Genomic DNA, 16,347 nt, shown 5'->3' with positions numbered 1-16,347 from the left:
GGCAACACTGGCGTCTGGTTTTGTCGTCATCAACTACGCAATTAACTGCGCGACAATATCACACGCCTGTACACAGATCCACTTGCATAAATAATCATGAGTTGTTTACTTTTTAGTGAAATTTTTGTGAGCTTAGAATGACACCATGCGATTAAACCTTTAACCACGGAGAATAAATAGCAGGGAAATATTGTGACAGGCAAATCCCAGTGATTCAATGATAAGGAAATTACAACAATGGCATCAGGTTGGTAAATTGTATAATTTTAAAACAATGAAATTGTGTTTTAAATAGCACATATGTGACAGCTTTACTCTTGTGAGCAAATAAAACACAGCATCGTTGAAATATTAACTAAACACTCATTTTTGCAGAGGACGAAATTAATATTTTGGTGATAGTGATAGATGTCAACCCTGTTTGGTGGGGCCAGCAGGCTCAACGTGAACCCAAGGTAAACAAACTATTTCATGCTTTAGCTACTTTGTTTCACGAACATGCAAGGTTCTTTATTCATTGATTGATTTGGTCAATGTCATATGATTTTGCTAAATAACATCTTGAATCAAAAATCCAGTTAAAGAAAATAAGGTATACTCTACCCACAGTCCAGAGTTTGTTTTCTACAAACCAGGTTAATAATGTTTGGCAATTTATTCAGAGGCTAAGTAAGGGCTGACATTGTTTATTTTCCCTTAGTTCACCCTTTCAAAATGTTTGGATGCTGTGATGGTCCTTGCAAATTCCCACTTGGTAATGTCAAGAACCAACAAACTGGCCATCATTGCAAATCTCTATCAAGAGAGGTAAGCAGTTAAATGATCATTATGTTGTCTTGACTGGTGTCTAGTCAATCTGTCTAGCTGTAATTTCTGCAATACCAAATAAACCTAAAACTAGTTTAAAATTCTAGAAACCATCCAAACATCAAAGTCTCCAAACCGTATCTATCAATCTATTATATATGTCTTTAGTTAATTTCTTATTCACAGGTGTTAAACTCCAGTCCTCAATAGACATTGTCCTGTGAAGTTTAGATTTAACCCTAATAAAACACACCAGAATGAGCTAATAAATATCTTTAGGATTACTTAAAAATTACTGGCGGGCCTGTTGAAACATGTTTTTATTAGAAAACCTTGTTTACCGTAAAAAAATATATTTAAATATGGTTAAAGCTATATTTAAAGTGATCCCCTCAATGATAAGAGACTCTTCAACTCTTGGTTGTTTTAAAAAATCTCTTAAGATCCATTTTTAAGGCAGCTTATTTTAATTGATAATTTTGTTGAATTATTTTGTCAAGAATTTTCTTGTCCTGTTTTTATTTTTCTTATATATTATTTGGTTTATTTTTAATTATTATTTTCTTATGTATATTGTGCTTAGTAGTATTGTAGTGCTTTGGGATTTAGTAAAGCGAATTACAATTAAAATGTATTATTATCATTATTATTATTATTATTATTATTATTATTATTATTATTAATTTTATAATTTTTGGGTATCTTTTTCCAAGCCATTTCCTATATCCCAGTAAATACTGGAAATCAGGGGATGACATTTCTTCAAGTGGTGATGGCAAATATGAGCTTCTCTCAGTTGCTAATGACCTCTTCGCTGAACAAATCAAAAATCTGATGGGTAGAGGTACGCTTTGTTTTCTTATATATATAAATAAAATGATTGAATTGTTATTTTAAGCTTGGTTATTAAAGTCATTAAATAATTATATCTCATTATTAAAGGGTTAGTTTACCCAAAAATGAAAATTTTGTCATAATTTCCAAATGTCTTTGTTCTGCTGAATACAATGAAGATATTTTTAAACATGTTAATAACCAAACAGATCCGGGGCACCATTCACTTCCCTAGTATAATTTGTTTCCTCATATGGAAGTAAATGGTGCCCCTCATCTGCAATTTGAGGGTGCGTAAATGATGATATACATTTTTGGATGAACTATCCCTTTAATAATTAATTATTTGAACGGTCAGGCTAATATTTGTGTCTTGATTGTTCTACAACATTTTAATAGATGTTATTAAATTAAAAAAATGACTATTTTCTTTTTCTTTTAACATTGGCAGTGCTGAACGTCAGTCAAACAGACACGCACTTGGCCGGATCGCTGTCCAGAGCTCTGTGTTGTATCCTTAATCTCTGTTATACACAGATTAGTGCATCTAATGTTTATTTAATACACAATCAAAGCGACCACATTTTCTTTCTTGAGAAGTAAAGATCTGTTTTGTGAATATGATAATGTATACAATAAAATCTCTAGTTTTCATTAACTTCGACTATCAGACATTCAACGACTATCAAAGGAAGCGGAAGGTAAACATTTTCCTGCTTTTGCTCCATGATAAATCATATTTAAATTGTTTATTCAGGTCTCGTTCTGCTATTATGCCTTTTTGAAGGGAATTACATTAACAACCTCACGTTGGGTGTAATAAATTATGCACTTTTGCTAAACCTTCAGTCTTTTACTTACAGCGGGGCAGGATGTGAAATCCAGGATTTTGGTAAGAACTAGTGCATTCACAAGTCAACCATTACCATTATCATTTAAATCCTGCAATAATATGTTTTTTAATGCTTTAAGGTGATAAAAGCAGCTGAGGATTGTACGTTACAGTACATGAACTTCATGAATGTGGTCTTTGCTGCACAGAAAAAGGTTGAGATATTAACTAAACTTCTTATCATTTGACTTGTAGTGATGCATGCTGGGATACTAAAGAGTCATTAAACTTTTATTTTACCCAATCTTCCTACAGAACGTCCTGATCGATGCCTGTATGTTGGACACCGACTCAGGACTGTTACAGCAGGTATTTTCCTGATCTATGAAGCATTGAGTAGTTTGCAGCGACCAACTTTTTTTATAATAAAGTGGTAGTTCATTCAAATAATGATGTAGCAATCTCAGCTAGTAAAATTCTTCATACGTACAACTGTTTACAAGTATTATCTGCATTAAATGAAGATGAATGATGGAGATAGTTGATTCTTTTGTTTGTGTTTGTTTTTCGATAGGCTTGCGATATAACTGGAGGCTTATATCTGAAACTTCCACAGAAAATTGCTTTGGCACAGTATTTATTGGTGAGATTTCACTCTTTAAACTAAGGCATGCTCTTATTGTTTATCATATCAGTTTAGTGTGTTCAGATGCTAAGGACTGCTTGTGTGTCAGTGGGTTTTTTTACCAGATGCAGACCAGCGTTCCCAGCTGTTATTGCCGCCTCCTGTGCACGTGGACTACCGGGCCGCTTGCTTCTGCCACCGAAACCTCATTGAAATCGGCTACGTCTGCTCGGTGTGCCTTTCAAGTATGTTCTCTATTACTTAACAGCTTAAACAAAATATTTAACAACACTTAGTTTTCATGTGAGCTTGAAATGAGTCAGGGAGCAGTGATGAATTTTTGTAGGCAAAATCCGGACACGAGTAAGCAAGTTAATGGGCATTTAGACTTCAAAATTCATTAAAAAAAGTGGTGTTCATCTGTGAATATTATCTTGTTGGACATACCGTGTAAGTGTCATAAACTAACCCGCTTACTTCTGGATTGGCCTACAAAAATATGTCATCCATGCGGCACTCTATTGCAATACATATGGTGTCACAAAAAATGCTGGTGAATTTAATGTACATACATTAATATCACTTTCATACGATTTTAAAATTTAATTAAACAATGCCCTGTCAATATATCGGTCGGCCATTATAATGGATATAAGATAGCAATGTAATGATTATATATAATCATTAAAATGTTTATATTTTCTTTCTCATCCACCAGTATTCTGTAACTTTAGTCCAATCTGCACAACATGCGAGTGAGTAATATGATATACTTTTTAAATATTTTATTTTTTATTTTTTTAAATGTTTTGTCCTGTCTTACATTGTGTTTTTATATCATTATTTTTAGGACTGCCTTTAAAATGCCTCTTCCTCAGATGGCCAAAACAAAGAAGAAGAAGATTAAACTGTAAACTGATCCAATTTACCTGCTATTAAATCCTGTTTACCTTACCAATAGATTTTTGTGTTTCAAATGCAAGGTCTACCACAGTTTTTGTTAAAAAGCATTTGTGCTATTGTTTAAAAAATATGTTTATTGAAACAGTGTGTTTTGATATTGTTTCATACGAAATAAAGCACCATTCTTTTATAAAAAATGATTTTTTTGTGTGGAGGTTGGTGACATGTTTTATTACTCTTACACCACCCATGTGTTTTTATGTTGTTATGAGGTTGTACTGTATTGTTGGATTGCAAAGTAGCATAATGATCAATACATTCAATTTACATTCAAGCATACATATAAAATTGCACATATATAAGTATATAATCCAATTGAACCGCAAGTTAAGCTACTGAGATAAAGTATTGCATTAAATGTTGAATTGTTGCGTGATGTTCACTTTTAAAAGGGAAACCAGCAAACTGCTTTGGAAGGACAAGAGGGTTGTTCATCAGTAATGCCATGTATTTTATATATTTTCATAATCTATTTGAAATATAGTCTCTACTGTCTACTAATATATCTATTCACTGTAAAGTTATAGAAGCCACTAATCCACTAATACATGGGTCTTCTTCAACGGGGTCCGGGGACCTTTGGGGGTTGGTGTGGTATTACTGCCAGTCCACCAAATAATGTTTGAATGCAATTTTTTATTGGGGAATCAAACAAAAATGCATTTATAGGTTAACTTAAAAGTGCCATAGAATGTAAAACTGCATTTACCTAGGCATAGATGAATAATACGAGTTTTGTACATGGTAATGACATTTCGTGAGCCTGAAACGCGATTACAGGTATTTCCTCCTTCTTATGTAAACCTTGTGCATGCAACAGACTGCTGGTAAACAAGCCAATCACAACATAACAACAACTGTGAAGTTACGTACGGTCAAGGTGAATGCCCCAACATTAAATTACACAATAAATTAAGTACAAAGTTGTTAAAATGCTAAGTTGTGACTGCTGAGTTAGCGCTACTATATGCTAACATTAGGGCTGAAGTTTTTCTATTGACGTTACCGTTATGTTTTGCAGGTCAATACTGAACCCCCCCACACACAAACTTACCACTCAAAAACGTCCATTAACAATCTACAAACAATTAATTATTCCTTAAAAATAAGTATTTTCATCTGATATAGACTCAAACATAAGATATGTATACAAACACACAAAACGACTGAAGGAGCTGCTCTGAGAAACAGCCAATCAGAGCAGAGCTCAACATTAATATTCATGACCCTTTCAAATAAGTTAATAGGCCTAGACCATTTCATTCAAAAGGCAAATTTTAGAGATGTAAATAGACATGTAAAACCTTCTCTGGATAATTTTTGTACTCAATAAAGCCACATAGCTTCTATCTAGATATCAGAGAACAATTTAACAGATTATTACAATGCATTCTTTGGCACCTTTAAATAAAGAGCATAACTCCCGTGATCAAATCTTAATTACAATGTTATGTAGTATGCCAGATATTATTATCTTTGTAACGTAATCATCGTAACAAAGTATGTGTTATAAGTAATAGTAAATACCGTCTTAATAAACCTTTTAAACAACGCGTTTTCGCAACGGAATGTCCCTGCGGACGCACCGTAGCCGCGTGTGTGTTATGAATCTGTGAGCAAATCTGAGCGATGCGAAACAGAACATATCAACATATTTCACACGTTTATAGAAAAATAAGTACGATAAATGATTCAATCAACGTTGTCCCTGCTTTTGGTAAGTAAACTTAAATGAATTAAATCATATGTGCGATTGTGTTTTATTTTTAAAACGTATCAGGCAGCACAATATCTTCTTATATCATAATATCTTAGCACGTATCTTATGTCCCTACATGGGAATGTTTATCATAGTTAAATAAAATCAAATAATCCGTGCTTGTTTCTGTCAGAGGATATTTTATATTTTGTGTATTGTTTTTGTTTTCTGGTCTTAGATGTGTCTATGTGAGCACAGCTATGATCTTCCTCTCGGTGTCAGATGTCTACAGGACTGATGCCTAGAATCAACAGGACAGTTGTGTTGACTCTCCTCATCACAACCAGCTCCATATTTCTCCTCTTTCAGCTCTACTACTACAGACAATATGCATCAAAGGTGACCATCAGCACCTCTGCAAGAAAGAGACCCTGCAAATTATTCAAATTAGATCCTTTTTATTTCAAATATGATTTGTATGCATCTAAATATGTTTAAAGTTTGTCATCTACTCATTTATGTGTTTTTCTTTTAATGTGACATGAGTGTTTCTTGAGAATCACCCAAATATGATGCACCCGTGTTTGTTGACTGGAATATTTCTTTTGCAGAATGAACTGAATATTTTGGGTAGTAAAGGCTATCTTTCTGGTAAAGAGGCACAATGGGTAAGTTTAATTTGACGTGTTTGTCCTGACATTATTAAGCAATAAGGTTCTCAAGGCTAGTGCATTCGTTATTGTAAAAAAGCTACAGTGCAGTCAATGCAACCCTTTCAGCTGTGACTTATTCACGATACAGCACGCCTTTGAGTATCTTATTGCTTTAATAAAACTGTTACCACACAATACAAATATTAAAGCAAAAAAAATTTGTGCAACATTTATGAAGTAAAATCATTAAAAGTCTTTCTTCTGCTGGATAAAATAGTATACAGTATACAGTAATGGTGCGTACACACCAAACGCAAATGATGCGTTACTGTGCGTTCACACCAGACGCGGAAGAGGCGGCAAAAATGTGTTATTCGCACATAGTTAGACGCTTGAACATTTTTAGTTTACTCGCTTAATTCGCGTGTGAAATTTTAGTCATTCGAGACATTTATGCGTAAATTTGCGTCATGGGAGGGGCTTATATAGCTCAAATTGAGTAAACTTACCAGATTGTTGACCTCCTCACTCACTTCACTTTCTTCCAAACAAGACCCTTTTAATTCCTGTAAAAGTACCAAAATGTCTCGTGTAGCGATGATGATTTTCCTCCATTGTTGTTTTGTTTTTCTGCCTCCGCTTGCTTCCTGTAATCACGTCACTGCTAGAGCAAGCTCCTGATTGGTTAACGTGACACGGAAATCTGCCAAAGTTCAGATTTTTCAACTGTCAACGCTCAATTTGCGTGAAACACACCATCTGTGCCACGCCATTCGCACTTACCGTGCCGCAGGATGCCTATTTGCATCTTTGCATTGACTTAACATGTAAATCACTTAGTGATTTACATGTTTAGTCAATGTAAAAACGCGATAGACATCCCGCGCCGCGTCATTCGTGCGAAATTCAGCGTTTCCGACTTCTGCTTCACATAAAGCATGATATGTGCCAATTGTGCCATTTGAAAAGTCAGAACTTTGGCGAATATTCGCGCCGCGTTAACCAATCAGGAGCTTGCTCTGTTAGTGACGTGATTGGAGGCATAACTACAAAACAACAATTGAGGACAAAATAATTGTCGCTGTATGTGGACACCCGGAGCTGTATGACACATCTTCGTACTTTTATAGAAACAAGAATAAAAAGGATCTTGCTTGGAAGAAAGTGAGTAAGGAGGATGGAGGATTGCGTCTGAAATTCACGTGTGAATGATTTGAATTCTAACTAAAAATGTCCAACTACGTGGAAATAGCTTGATTTATTTGCTTCATTCTCGTCTGGTGTGAACGTATAGTAAGGGGGCTGCGCAGTGATACGTCATAAATAAACCACCGCTATTGACCAATTAGAATCAAGGATTGGAACCAACTGTTTTATAATCTTTGTTGTCGCACTTGAGGATGCTAATGTTTTGTTTTTTTACTCTAGTATTTAGTGAAGAAGTTCCTGGGGCTTGTCCATAAGTTTAAGATGCCTGTTTTTCTAGTGGACACCGCCTCGCTGAACCTCCTGTCCCAGGATGCCGTTCTCTATAAGGACAGTCAACAGAAAGAAGCTCACTGCAGTTTTCTGTGCACGCACAGAGACTTCACTACATTTGCTCTGCTGGAAAACCTCTGGAAATATGATGTAAGGATTAGGAGATCAACAGATTAATCCGTAAGATTATATTCAATGATGATTTTCTGTTGCACGACTTCCAGATTTGGGTATATTTACTACGTTATGAGTGTTGGTGTTCACTAACAGGGAAAAAACATACCTCGGAATTTTGTGACTGACCAATCAAAATCAAGTATTCCAGGGAGTCGTGTTATAACTAAACTAAATAGTATTCAACTAAAAAGGTTCAAAATAAGGATTAGTATGTCTCAAATACTATTATGGCGAAATTAAAATCCTTAAAATTCCCGTATTTCAGGGACTACTAGATCCTTGCACATTCTAACGGCAGATATTACCCACAATTCACTGCGATGGGAGGGTTTTAGTGACGCTGCACTAAATAAATAAATAAAGTCAGTGATGCTTTACTGATATACTTTCCCACAGCAAGGCATGGGTGATTCTCACGAAAACTTGGTTTTAAAAATGTCAAGCATGAAAATGTAAAAATTGCTTAAATGTACTTTTTTCCCACCAGACATTGAAAAACAAAGTCTGGAGTAAATGGGAACATTAATTTAAAAACTTTTACTTATCATTTAACACTTTTTGTAACATAATTTAAAAAATTAGTCCTAAAAATCTCATTACCGCAACAGTCAGAAAACATCAACACTGACATATTTTCAAAATGACATGACAAACCTGAAAGAACATAATTTGGAGATTCTGCACATGCATTTAAAATCAAAGTATTATGCTTCTATTAATTAAATTAACATTTAATAAGCATCTGTTGCGGTAATGATAATCAAAATGTCGTGTAAGCATTCTGACAAGACAATATTTCAAATGAACTGTAAAAAAATGATCTTACCTGGTAGCCATCTTTAAGTAACTGGTCCATGTGCTTGGTCACTCAAAATCAAACTTTATTAAAATTCTGTATGTGTGCTTAAACTGTTCTCAAAAAGTGTTGCGGAGGATGAAAACATCAGGCATGGACACATCATTTTCCTAATTTTTCTTCATTATTATTATACATGAATATTCAGTAAATATTTTTTCTGCATCTAAAGTAGTCTAGCAAAACATCCATTTATTTTTTTTCTTAATATTTTTGTGTTAATTTGATTACATTACAACATAACGCATGTTCAAACACAGCCGGACACATTGCGGTAATGAGAATTTCAGCAGAAAATGAGATAAAATTTACAATTATAAATTCTTATGTTGAAATCACACATTGTGCAAGGTAGAACACAGTATTGTGTTAATTCTGATGCTTTTTAATGTTACTATATTACACATTTTAAAGCTAAAATCATTAGTGCCGTGGTGTTTCAATGGTTTCGTGAGAATCACCCGCATAGTATTGGGACAGAGCAATAGTGCTGGATTGAGGGATTTTAAGGCACAGTTTGGTTAAAGGCTACATGATTAATACTCCTCTGTACTTTAGCAGGATGTCTTGTTGAAAGCGGCAGAGGAACGAGGTCTGGAAGTGCTTGAAATACGTGGAAAGGACCCGAGGCTGATGAGCATGGATGATATGACTGGAAATGAGATACCGTTGCACTTTTTGTTTCGCTTAAACAGTCATGTAGTTCATGTGGTAATACTGTACGAGCGCAGCGGCAACTACCTGTGGCACGGGCCGCTTCGATTAAAGGCCAGTATGGATAAGACCTTCGTCCCATCTGTTGAGAAACTGGACTTTGGCCGTTATGCAGGGGCTTATGACAGGTAATGCCTGAGTATTGCATGTGCACATAATTTTTTTTTTTTTGGAGTTTAGAATGATTTTCCTATTATGGTTATCAAGATGGCATACCAAAACAAATTCAGGCTCATGAGTGTTATGTTGTCTAGACTCTAGACGCTATAAAGAGGTGTGGATGAGGGAAGGATTAATGTGGAATGAAATTTATTTCATGACTTCTCCAGGCCAGAACTCATTCTCACCACTCTTGACGGACTCGATGTGAGAATCCCCAAAAACTACTCGCGTTTCCTCCGTGAGCATTCCGGCAGCCGCTTTCTGGAGTGTCGCTGTAAGGAAGCCAGAGCTTTCTATCAGGTATTTAACACTCGTGCTTAAAGAAAACAATATCTGATGTGAAATAGGTCTGACTTTGAACATCATTTTGTTTAGTCGTATCCAGATGAGACCTCTCCAGAGGTGATGGACTTCAAGATGAAAGCTAAAAGTCTTCTTCACCTGGCTTCTAAAGTTCTCTCTGGGCTTGGAGTTCCTTTCTGGCTCAGCAGTGGAACCTGTCTTGGTGAGAAACTCCCAAATTAAGAAATTTGAAGTATGAATGTGACAAGTTCGCCTGCTTGTTCAGTCTTAAAGGGATAGTTCAACCAAAAATAAAAAATTCTGTCATCATTTTCTCATCCTCATGTTGTTCTAAACCTGTATGAATTTTTTTTTTTTTGATGAACACAACAGAAGATATTTTGATAAATGATGGTGAGCACACAGTTGATGGTAACCAATGAATTCCATTGTATTTGTTTTCCTACTATGGAAGTCAGTGGTCACTATCTGCTGTGTAAAATTCATAGAAAACATAAAATTCCTCATAAATTTAGTGACTTATTTTTACTTTTAAAAAGCACCACATTGATGTATTTCCCTTTAAATGCACGAAGTGACTGATTTTGTTCAGTCTGATGTTTTACTTTGTGAATTATAGTAAATTAATATAAAAATGCTTAACAAAAATATTAGTATATTCTTAATTTTACAAAATTAACAAAAGTGGTGTAATTAATCTGAAAATATATTTAAGTGCAGCTTTTTAACATTTAAGTTTTAACATTTTAACTTTGGGCATGACAGTTTCAGTGCAGTGTCAAGAGCTCTTAAACAATCCCAACCATTATTTTTCGGTAAGAAAAAAATGTACTTGCGTTATAAACCACAACTTCTCACCTTTTGACGTGATTACATAATACGTAAGGTCGTGCTGGTGCGTCACATACGAGAAGTTGTGGTTAAAAAGTACTTGACGACTGTTTTTCTAGATAAGACCTTTATGCCTCGTTTGGGATCACTTAAAAGTCCTTTGGAGCTGCATTGAAACTGTAAACTGTTGAGGTCCACTAAAGTCCACTATATAGAGAAAAATACTGAAATGTTTTCCTCAAAAAAACTTACATTTTTCTTGACTGAACAAAGACACATACATCTTAAGATGATGTGTGGGTGAGTAAATTATCTGGATTTTTTTTAAAGTGTAGTAATCCTTTAATATTCAAACTCTATAATTTTTGGCTGACGATGATAAATATTCTTATTAGGAATATAAGAATATTTATCATATTAATATTTACAATATTTAATATTTACCAAATATTTTTCGAGGTGGTATTTGGTGTAAAACTTTGAGAGCCACTGTGCTAATGAATAAGAAAGATAATAGATTGAATCATTTTTATTATACTTACTTTCTGTTTCCACAGGCTGGTACCGGCAGTGTAATATCATTCCGTACAGTAAAGATGTTGATTTGGGGATTTGGATTAAAGATTATAGACCTGACATCATTCAGGCATTTCAGAAGGCTGGTCTCCCTCTGAAACACAAGTTTGGGAAGGTAAGGGCTGGTTTATTACCTGAATCACTGGATGTTTTTCTTTTTCACTTTAGGTTTAGAGGTACTTGGCATGGAGATAAAAACAAAAAAACTAAAGGGATAGTTCAGCCAAAAATTCTAATTACCCCATGTTTTACATGCCCTTAAGCCATCCTCAATGTATATGATAAACTCTTTAATACAAACACAATCGGAGTAACATTAGAAAATGTCCTGGCTGTTCCAAGCTTTATAATGGTGGTAAATGGTGCTTCTAGTATGAAGCCCAAAAAATCCATCCATCCTTCACAAAAGTAATCAACACAGCTCCAGGGGGGTTAATAAAGACCTTCTGAGAGTAATTGATGCGATTTTGTAAGAAAAATATAAAAATGTAAAACTTTACTTCTGGTAATGAGAATGTTCACGAAAGGTGTGTACGAGACGTGGCGGACGAGACGTGGCGGACGAAACGTGGCGGACGAGACGTGGGGGACGAGACGTGGGGGACGAGACGTGGCGGACGAGACGTGGCGGACGAGACGTGGCGGACGAGACGTGGCGGACGAGACGTGGCGGACGAGACGTGGCGGACGAGACGTGGGGGACGAGACGTGGGGGACGAGACGTGGGGGACGAGACGTGGCGGACGAGACGTGGCGGACGAGACGTGGCGGACGAGACGTGGCGGACGAGACGTGGCGGACGAGACGTGGCGGACGAGAAGTGGCGGACGAGACGTGGCGGACGAGACGTGGCGGACGTAGCGGACGAGACATAGCGGACGAGACCTTCTGAGAGTAATTGATGCGATTTTGTAAGAAAAATATAAAAATGTAAAACTTTACTTCTGGTAATGAGAATGTTCACGAGACGTGGCGGACGTAGACGTGGCGGACGTAGACGTGGCGGACGTAGACGTGGCGGACGTAGTCGTGGCGAACGAGACGTGGCGGACGTGGCGCACGTAGCGCACAAGGCGTGGCGGACGAGACGTGGCGGACGAGACGTGGCGGACGAGACGTGGCGGACGAGACGTGGCGGACGAGACGTGGCGGACGAGACGTGGCGGACGAGACGTGGCGGACGAGACGTGGCGGACGAGACGTGGCGGACGAGACGTGGCGGACGAGACGTGGCGGACGAGACGTGGCGGACGAGACGTGGCGGACGAGACGTAGCGACCAAAAAATCCATCCATCCATCCAAAAGTAATCAACACAGCTCCAGGGGGGTTAATAAAGACCTTCTGAGAGTAATTGATGCGATTTTGTAAGAAAAATATAAAAATGTAAAACTTTACTTCTGGTAATGAGAATGTTCACGAAAGGTGTGTACGAGACATGGCGGACGTAGACGTGGCGGACGTAGACGTGGCGGACGTAGACGTGGCGGACGTAGACGTGGCGGACGTAGACGTGGCGGACGAGACGTGGCGGACGAGGCGTAGCGAACAAGATATGGCGGACGTGGCGCACGTAGCGCACGAGGCGTGGCGGACGAGGCGTGGGGGACGAGACGTGGGGGACGAGACGTGGCGGACGAGACGTGGCGGACGAGACGTGGCGGACGAGACGTGGCGGACGAGACGTGGCGGACGTAGCGTGGCGGACGTAGCGGACGAGACGTAGCGGACGAGACGTAGCGGACGAGACGTAGCGGACGAGACGTAGCTACCAAAAAATCCATCCATCCATCCATCCATCCATCCAAAAGTAATCAACACAGCTCCAGGGGGGTTAATAAAGACCTTCTGAAAGTAATTGATGCGATTTTGTAAGAAAAATATAAAAATTTAAAACTTTACTTCTGGTAATGAGAATGTTCACGAAAGGTGTGTAGCGGACGTAGACGTAGCGGACGTAGACGTAGCGGACGTAGACGTAGCGGACGTAGACGTAGCGGACGTAGACGTAGCGGACGTAGACGTAGCGGACGTAGCGGACGAGACGTAGCGGACGAGATGTAGCGCACGTAGCGGACGAGACGTAGCGCATGTAGCGGACGTAGACGTAGCGGACGGGACGTAGCGGACGGGACGTAGCGGACGGGACGTAGCGGACGGGACGTAATGGACGTAGACGTAGCGGACAAGACGTAGACGTAGCGTACGAGAGCAAACCATTTTGAGTCTCATAAAAATCTAAAGTATAGCTAAAACAACTTCCTTTTCATGGATTTACTGACTGGCATTTTGTTTTGCTCTTTATGCTTTCATGTCAAGTCTCGTACGCTACGTTGTACGCTGGAACTGTTTCTGGGACACAAAATCTTAACACCGTATGTGGCGATAATGCAAGTTTAAATATTGATATTTTATGTACAAAATCACATCGATTGCCCTCAGAAGGTCTTTATTAACCCCCTGAATCTGTGTGGATTACTTCTGTGAAGGATGGATGGACTTCAAATCAGAAGCACCATTTACTTCTATTATAAAGCTTGAAACAACCAGGACATTTTCTAATATAAAAGATAATCATAAACATGTAACAGTACAGTAAATCATGAAGTAATTTTCATTTTTGGCTGAACTATACTGTTAAATAAATTAACAAGAAATGTTTAAGGCAATATTAGGCCAATTGAATGTTAGGGGCTATGCACCAAATGTGCCATGAGATTTTTATTGAGATTGACCTGTGACCCTTTGTTTCAGGTTGAGGACAGTCTGGAGCTCTCGTTTCAGGGAAATGACGTCAAACTTGACATTTTCTTCTTTTACGATGATGTCGATGTTGTCTGGAATGGAGGCACGCAAGCAAAGACTGGCAAAAAATTCAAGTGTGTGTTTATTAGATTTATCAAAGTTTGTTTTTTAGAAATAATTATATGCTTTCCAGTATTGCCATTAAATAGTAAATTAGTCTCTTGTGGTGCTGGTGAAGGTTTAGTGCGGGGGCACTTGAAAAATAATAACGTAATTCTTATCCCGCAGTTTCGAATGTCTTTATTTTTCCAAAATTCGTAGACCCCAATAATTGTTGTACCATTAGAACATTACATGTGTCAGTATATAATATAAAGCATTATTGTATCATATTGCAGATATGTGTTCCCACGATTCAGTCTGTGCTGGACCGAGCTGGTAGACCTAAAGGTGCAAGTTCCCTGCGAGACTTTGGACTACGTGACGGCTAACTACGGTCCCAACTGGAATGTTCCCGTGAAGGTCTGGGACTGGAAGAGCTCTCCTCACAATGTACAGGAGAATGGAGTCTGGCCTGTGAGGGAATGGGATGATGTCATCCAAGTTTATTGAAGGGTCATTGGAGAGACAAGAGAAAGTGTATAGTTGTGATTTTAAACAAGGATGATGGTCACATAACAAGCAAACCACTTTGAACATGAAAACAAGCTCACGTGGAAAACCTTATTGTTGCTTGAAGGACCACGACTGTCTTTGTAACACTATAAATGAATGTGTAAAAAATACTGTATAGAGGGTTGTAGTGAGTTTGGATGTAAGTTTTATTAAATTAAACACTACAGTAACATTTTCACTAGGATTGCTTATGGCTATGATATATACATTTATGCATATACAGTGCTTAAAGTTTTATTTATTTATAACAAAATGTGACCCTGGACCACAAAACCACTCGAGTTGCACGTGTATATTTGTAGCAATAGCCGAAATTTTTTTTTTATTTTATTGCCAAAAATCATTAGGATATTAAGTTAAGATATTTCATGAAAATATTTTGTAAAAATGTATTTATCATTAGTAATATGTGTTGCTTGCTAAGGACTTCATTTAGACAACTTTGAAGGAGATTTTCTCAATATTTTAATTTTTTTGCACCCTCCGATTGCAGATTTTCAAAGAGTTGCATCTCAGCCAAATATTGTCCTATCCTCACAAACCATACATCAATAGAAAGCTTATTTATTCAACTTAATTTTAAAAATATTGACCCCTATAACTGCTTTTGTGGTCCAGGGTCCATTTATTTATAAGTCTATTTGTTTTAAAGATCATCCATCATCATGAAGTGTTTTAATGTGGAACCTTTTCAGAGAGTTCTCGACATTTCATCATTTGTACAGCAGTGATGAACGTCAAACTGAATTCTTGTTTTATACCAAAATTTCAGTCGACACATTCAACTTTTTTAGAAGTCAGAAATTAATCAAGCTTACAGTCTATAAAATGACATTCTTGTTATTTTATAACAATTATAGCACTTAAACATGGAAAAAGTCTGACTGTCATGCACTGCAAAAAATGATTTTCAAGAAAAAAAAATTATTTAGTATTTTTGTCTTGTTTTCAGTGAAAATGTCTAAAAATTCTTAAATTAAGATCTTTTTCTTGATGAGAGAAATGACCCAGGAAAATAAGTCTAGTTTTAAGACTAAAAATATCAAATTTGTGCATAAAACAACCAAAAAAAATCTGCCAATGAGGTAAGCAAAAAATCTTGAAATTTTTTCTTAAACACTAAATTCAAGTTTAAATTTGATATTTTTGGTCTAAAAACTAGACTTATTGTCTTATGTCATTTTGCTCATCAAGAAAAAGCATCTTAATTTAAGAATATTTTAGATATTTTTAAAGAAAACAAGGCAAAAATACTAAGAAAAAAAAGTCATCAAAAAAATCTTGAAATAAGTTTACTTTTTTCTTAAACACTTAATTCAAGAAACATTTTCTTACCCCATTTGCAGATTTTTTTTGCTTGTTTTAAGCCTAAATTTACTTAAATATGATTTTTTGTCTATAAACTAGAGTTATTTTC

The 16,347-nt window shown here is 36.9% G+C and overlaps 2 protein-coding genes and 1 long non-coding RNA gene across 4 annotated transcripts; 2 read left to right on the top strand and 1 right to left on the bottom strand.

Moving 5' to 3' along the window:
- The first annotated feature begins 64 nt into the window (after window positions 1-64).
- On the top strand, window positions 65-4,198 carry gtf2h3 (general transcription factor IIH, polypeptide 3). Its single transcript, XM_055200376.2, has 13 exons — window positions 65-247; window positions 376-455; window positions 701-807; window positions 1,521-1,651; window positions 2,093-2,152; window positions 2,313-2,342; window positions 2,505-2,533; window positions 2,614-2,688; window positions 2,789-2,842; window positions 3,048-3,116; window positions 3,208-3,343; window positions 3,817-3,853; window positions 3,949-4,198. Exons 1-13 carry the CDS (start codon window positions 238-240, stop codon window positions 4,010-4,012), a joined length of 882 nt encoding a protein of 293 aa, XP_055056351.1. The 5' UTR covers window positions 65-237; the 3' UTR covers window positions 4,013-4,198.
- On the bottom strand, window positions 3,207-5,214 carry LOC129440829 (uncharacterized). Its single transcript, XR_008643265.2, has 2 exons — window positions 5,116-5,214; window positions 3,207-3,366 (listed from the first exon to the last, which is right to left on the bottom strand). It is a non-coding gene; the product is annotated as an uncharacterized lncRNA (long non-coding RNA).
- A 335-nt stretch (window positions 5,215-5,549) lies between these two features.
- Window positions 5,550-15,108, top strand: fktn (fukutin). Of its 2 annotated transcripts, none has more exons than XM_055200374.2 (10): window positions 5,550-5,778; window positions 5,999-6,159; window positions 6,372-6,428; window positions 7,842-8,042; window positions 9,487-9,767; window positions 9,969-10,101; window positions 10,177-10,306; window positions 11,493-11,626; window positions 14,265-14,389; window positions 14,654-15,108. In XM_055200374.2, exons 2-10 carry the CDS (start codon window positions 6,043-6,045, stop codon window positions 14,865-14,867), a joined length of 1,392 nt encoding a protein of 463 aa, XP_055056349.2. In that variant the 5' UTR covers window positions 5,550-5,778; window positions 5,999-6,042; the 3' UTR covers window positions 14,868-15,108. The 2 variants fall into 2 exon arrangements, with proteins under 2 accessions (XP_055056349.2, XP_055056348.2); XM_055200373.2 differs by having other exon boundaries at window positions 5,560-5,778; window positions 9,484-9,767.
- Window positions 15,109-16,347: the final 1,239 nt, after the last annotated feature.

Source organism: Misgurnus anguillicaudatus, chromosome 22, assembly GCF_027580225.2.
Source record: "Misgurnus anguillicaudatus chromosome 22, ASM2758022v2, whole genome shotgun sequence".
Lineage (NCBI taxonomy): Eukaryota > Metazoa > Chordata > Actinopteri > Cypriniformes > Cobitidae > Misgurnus > Misgurnus anguillicaudatus.
Note: the sequence above shows the minus strand (reverse complement) of the source record. Positions and strands in the feature narration are given on the sequence as shown.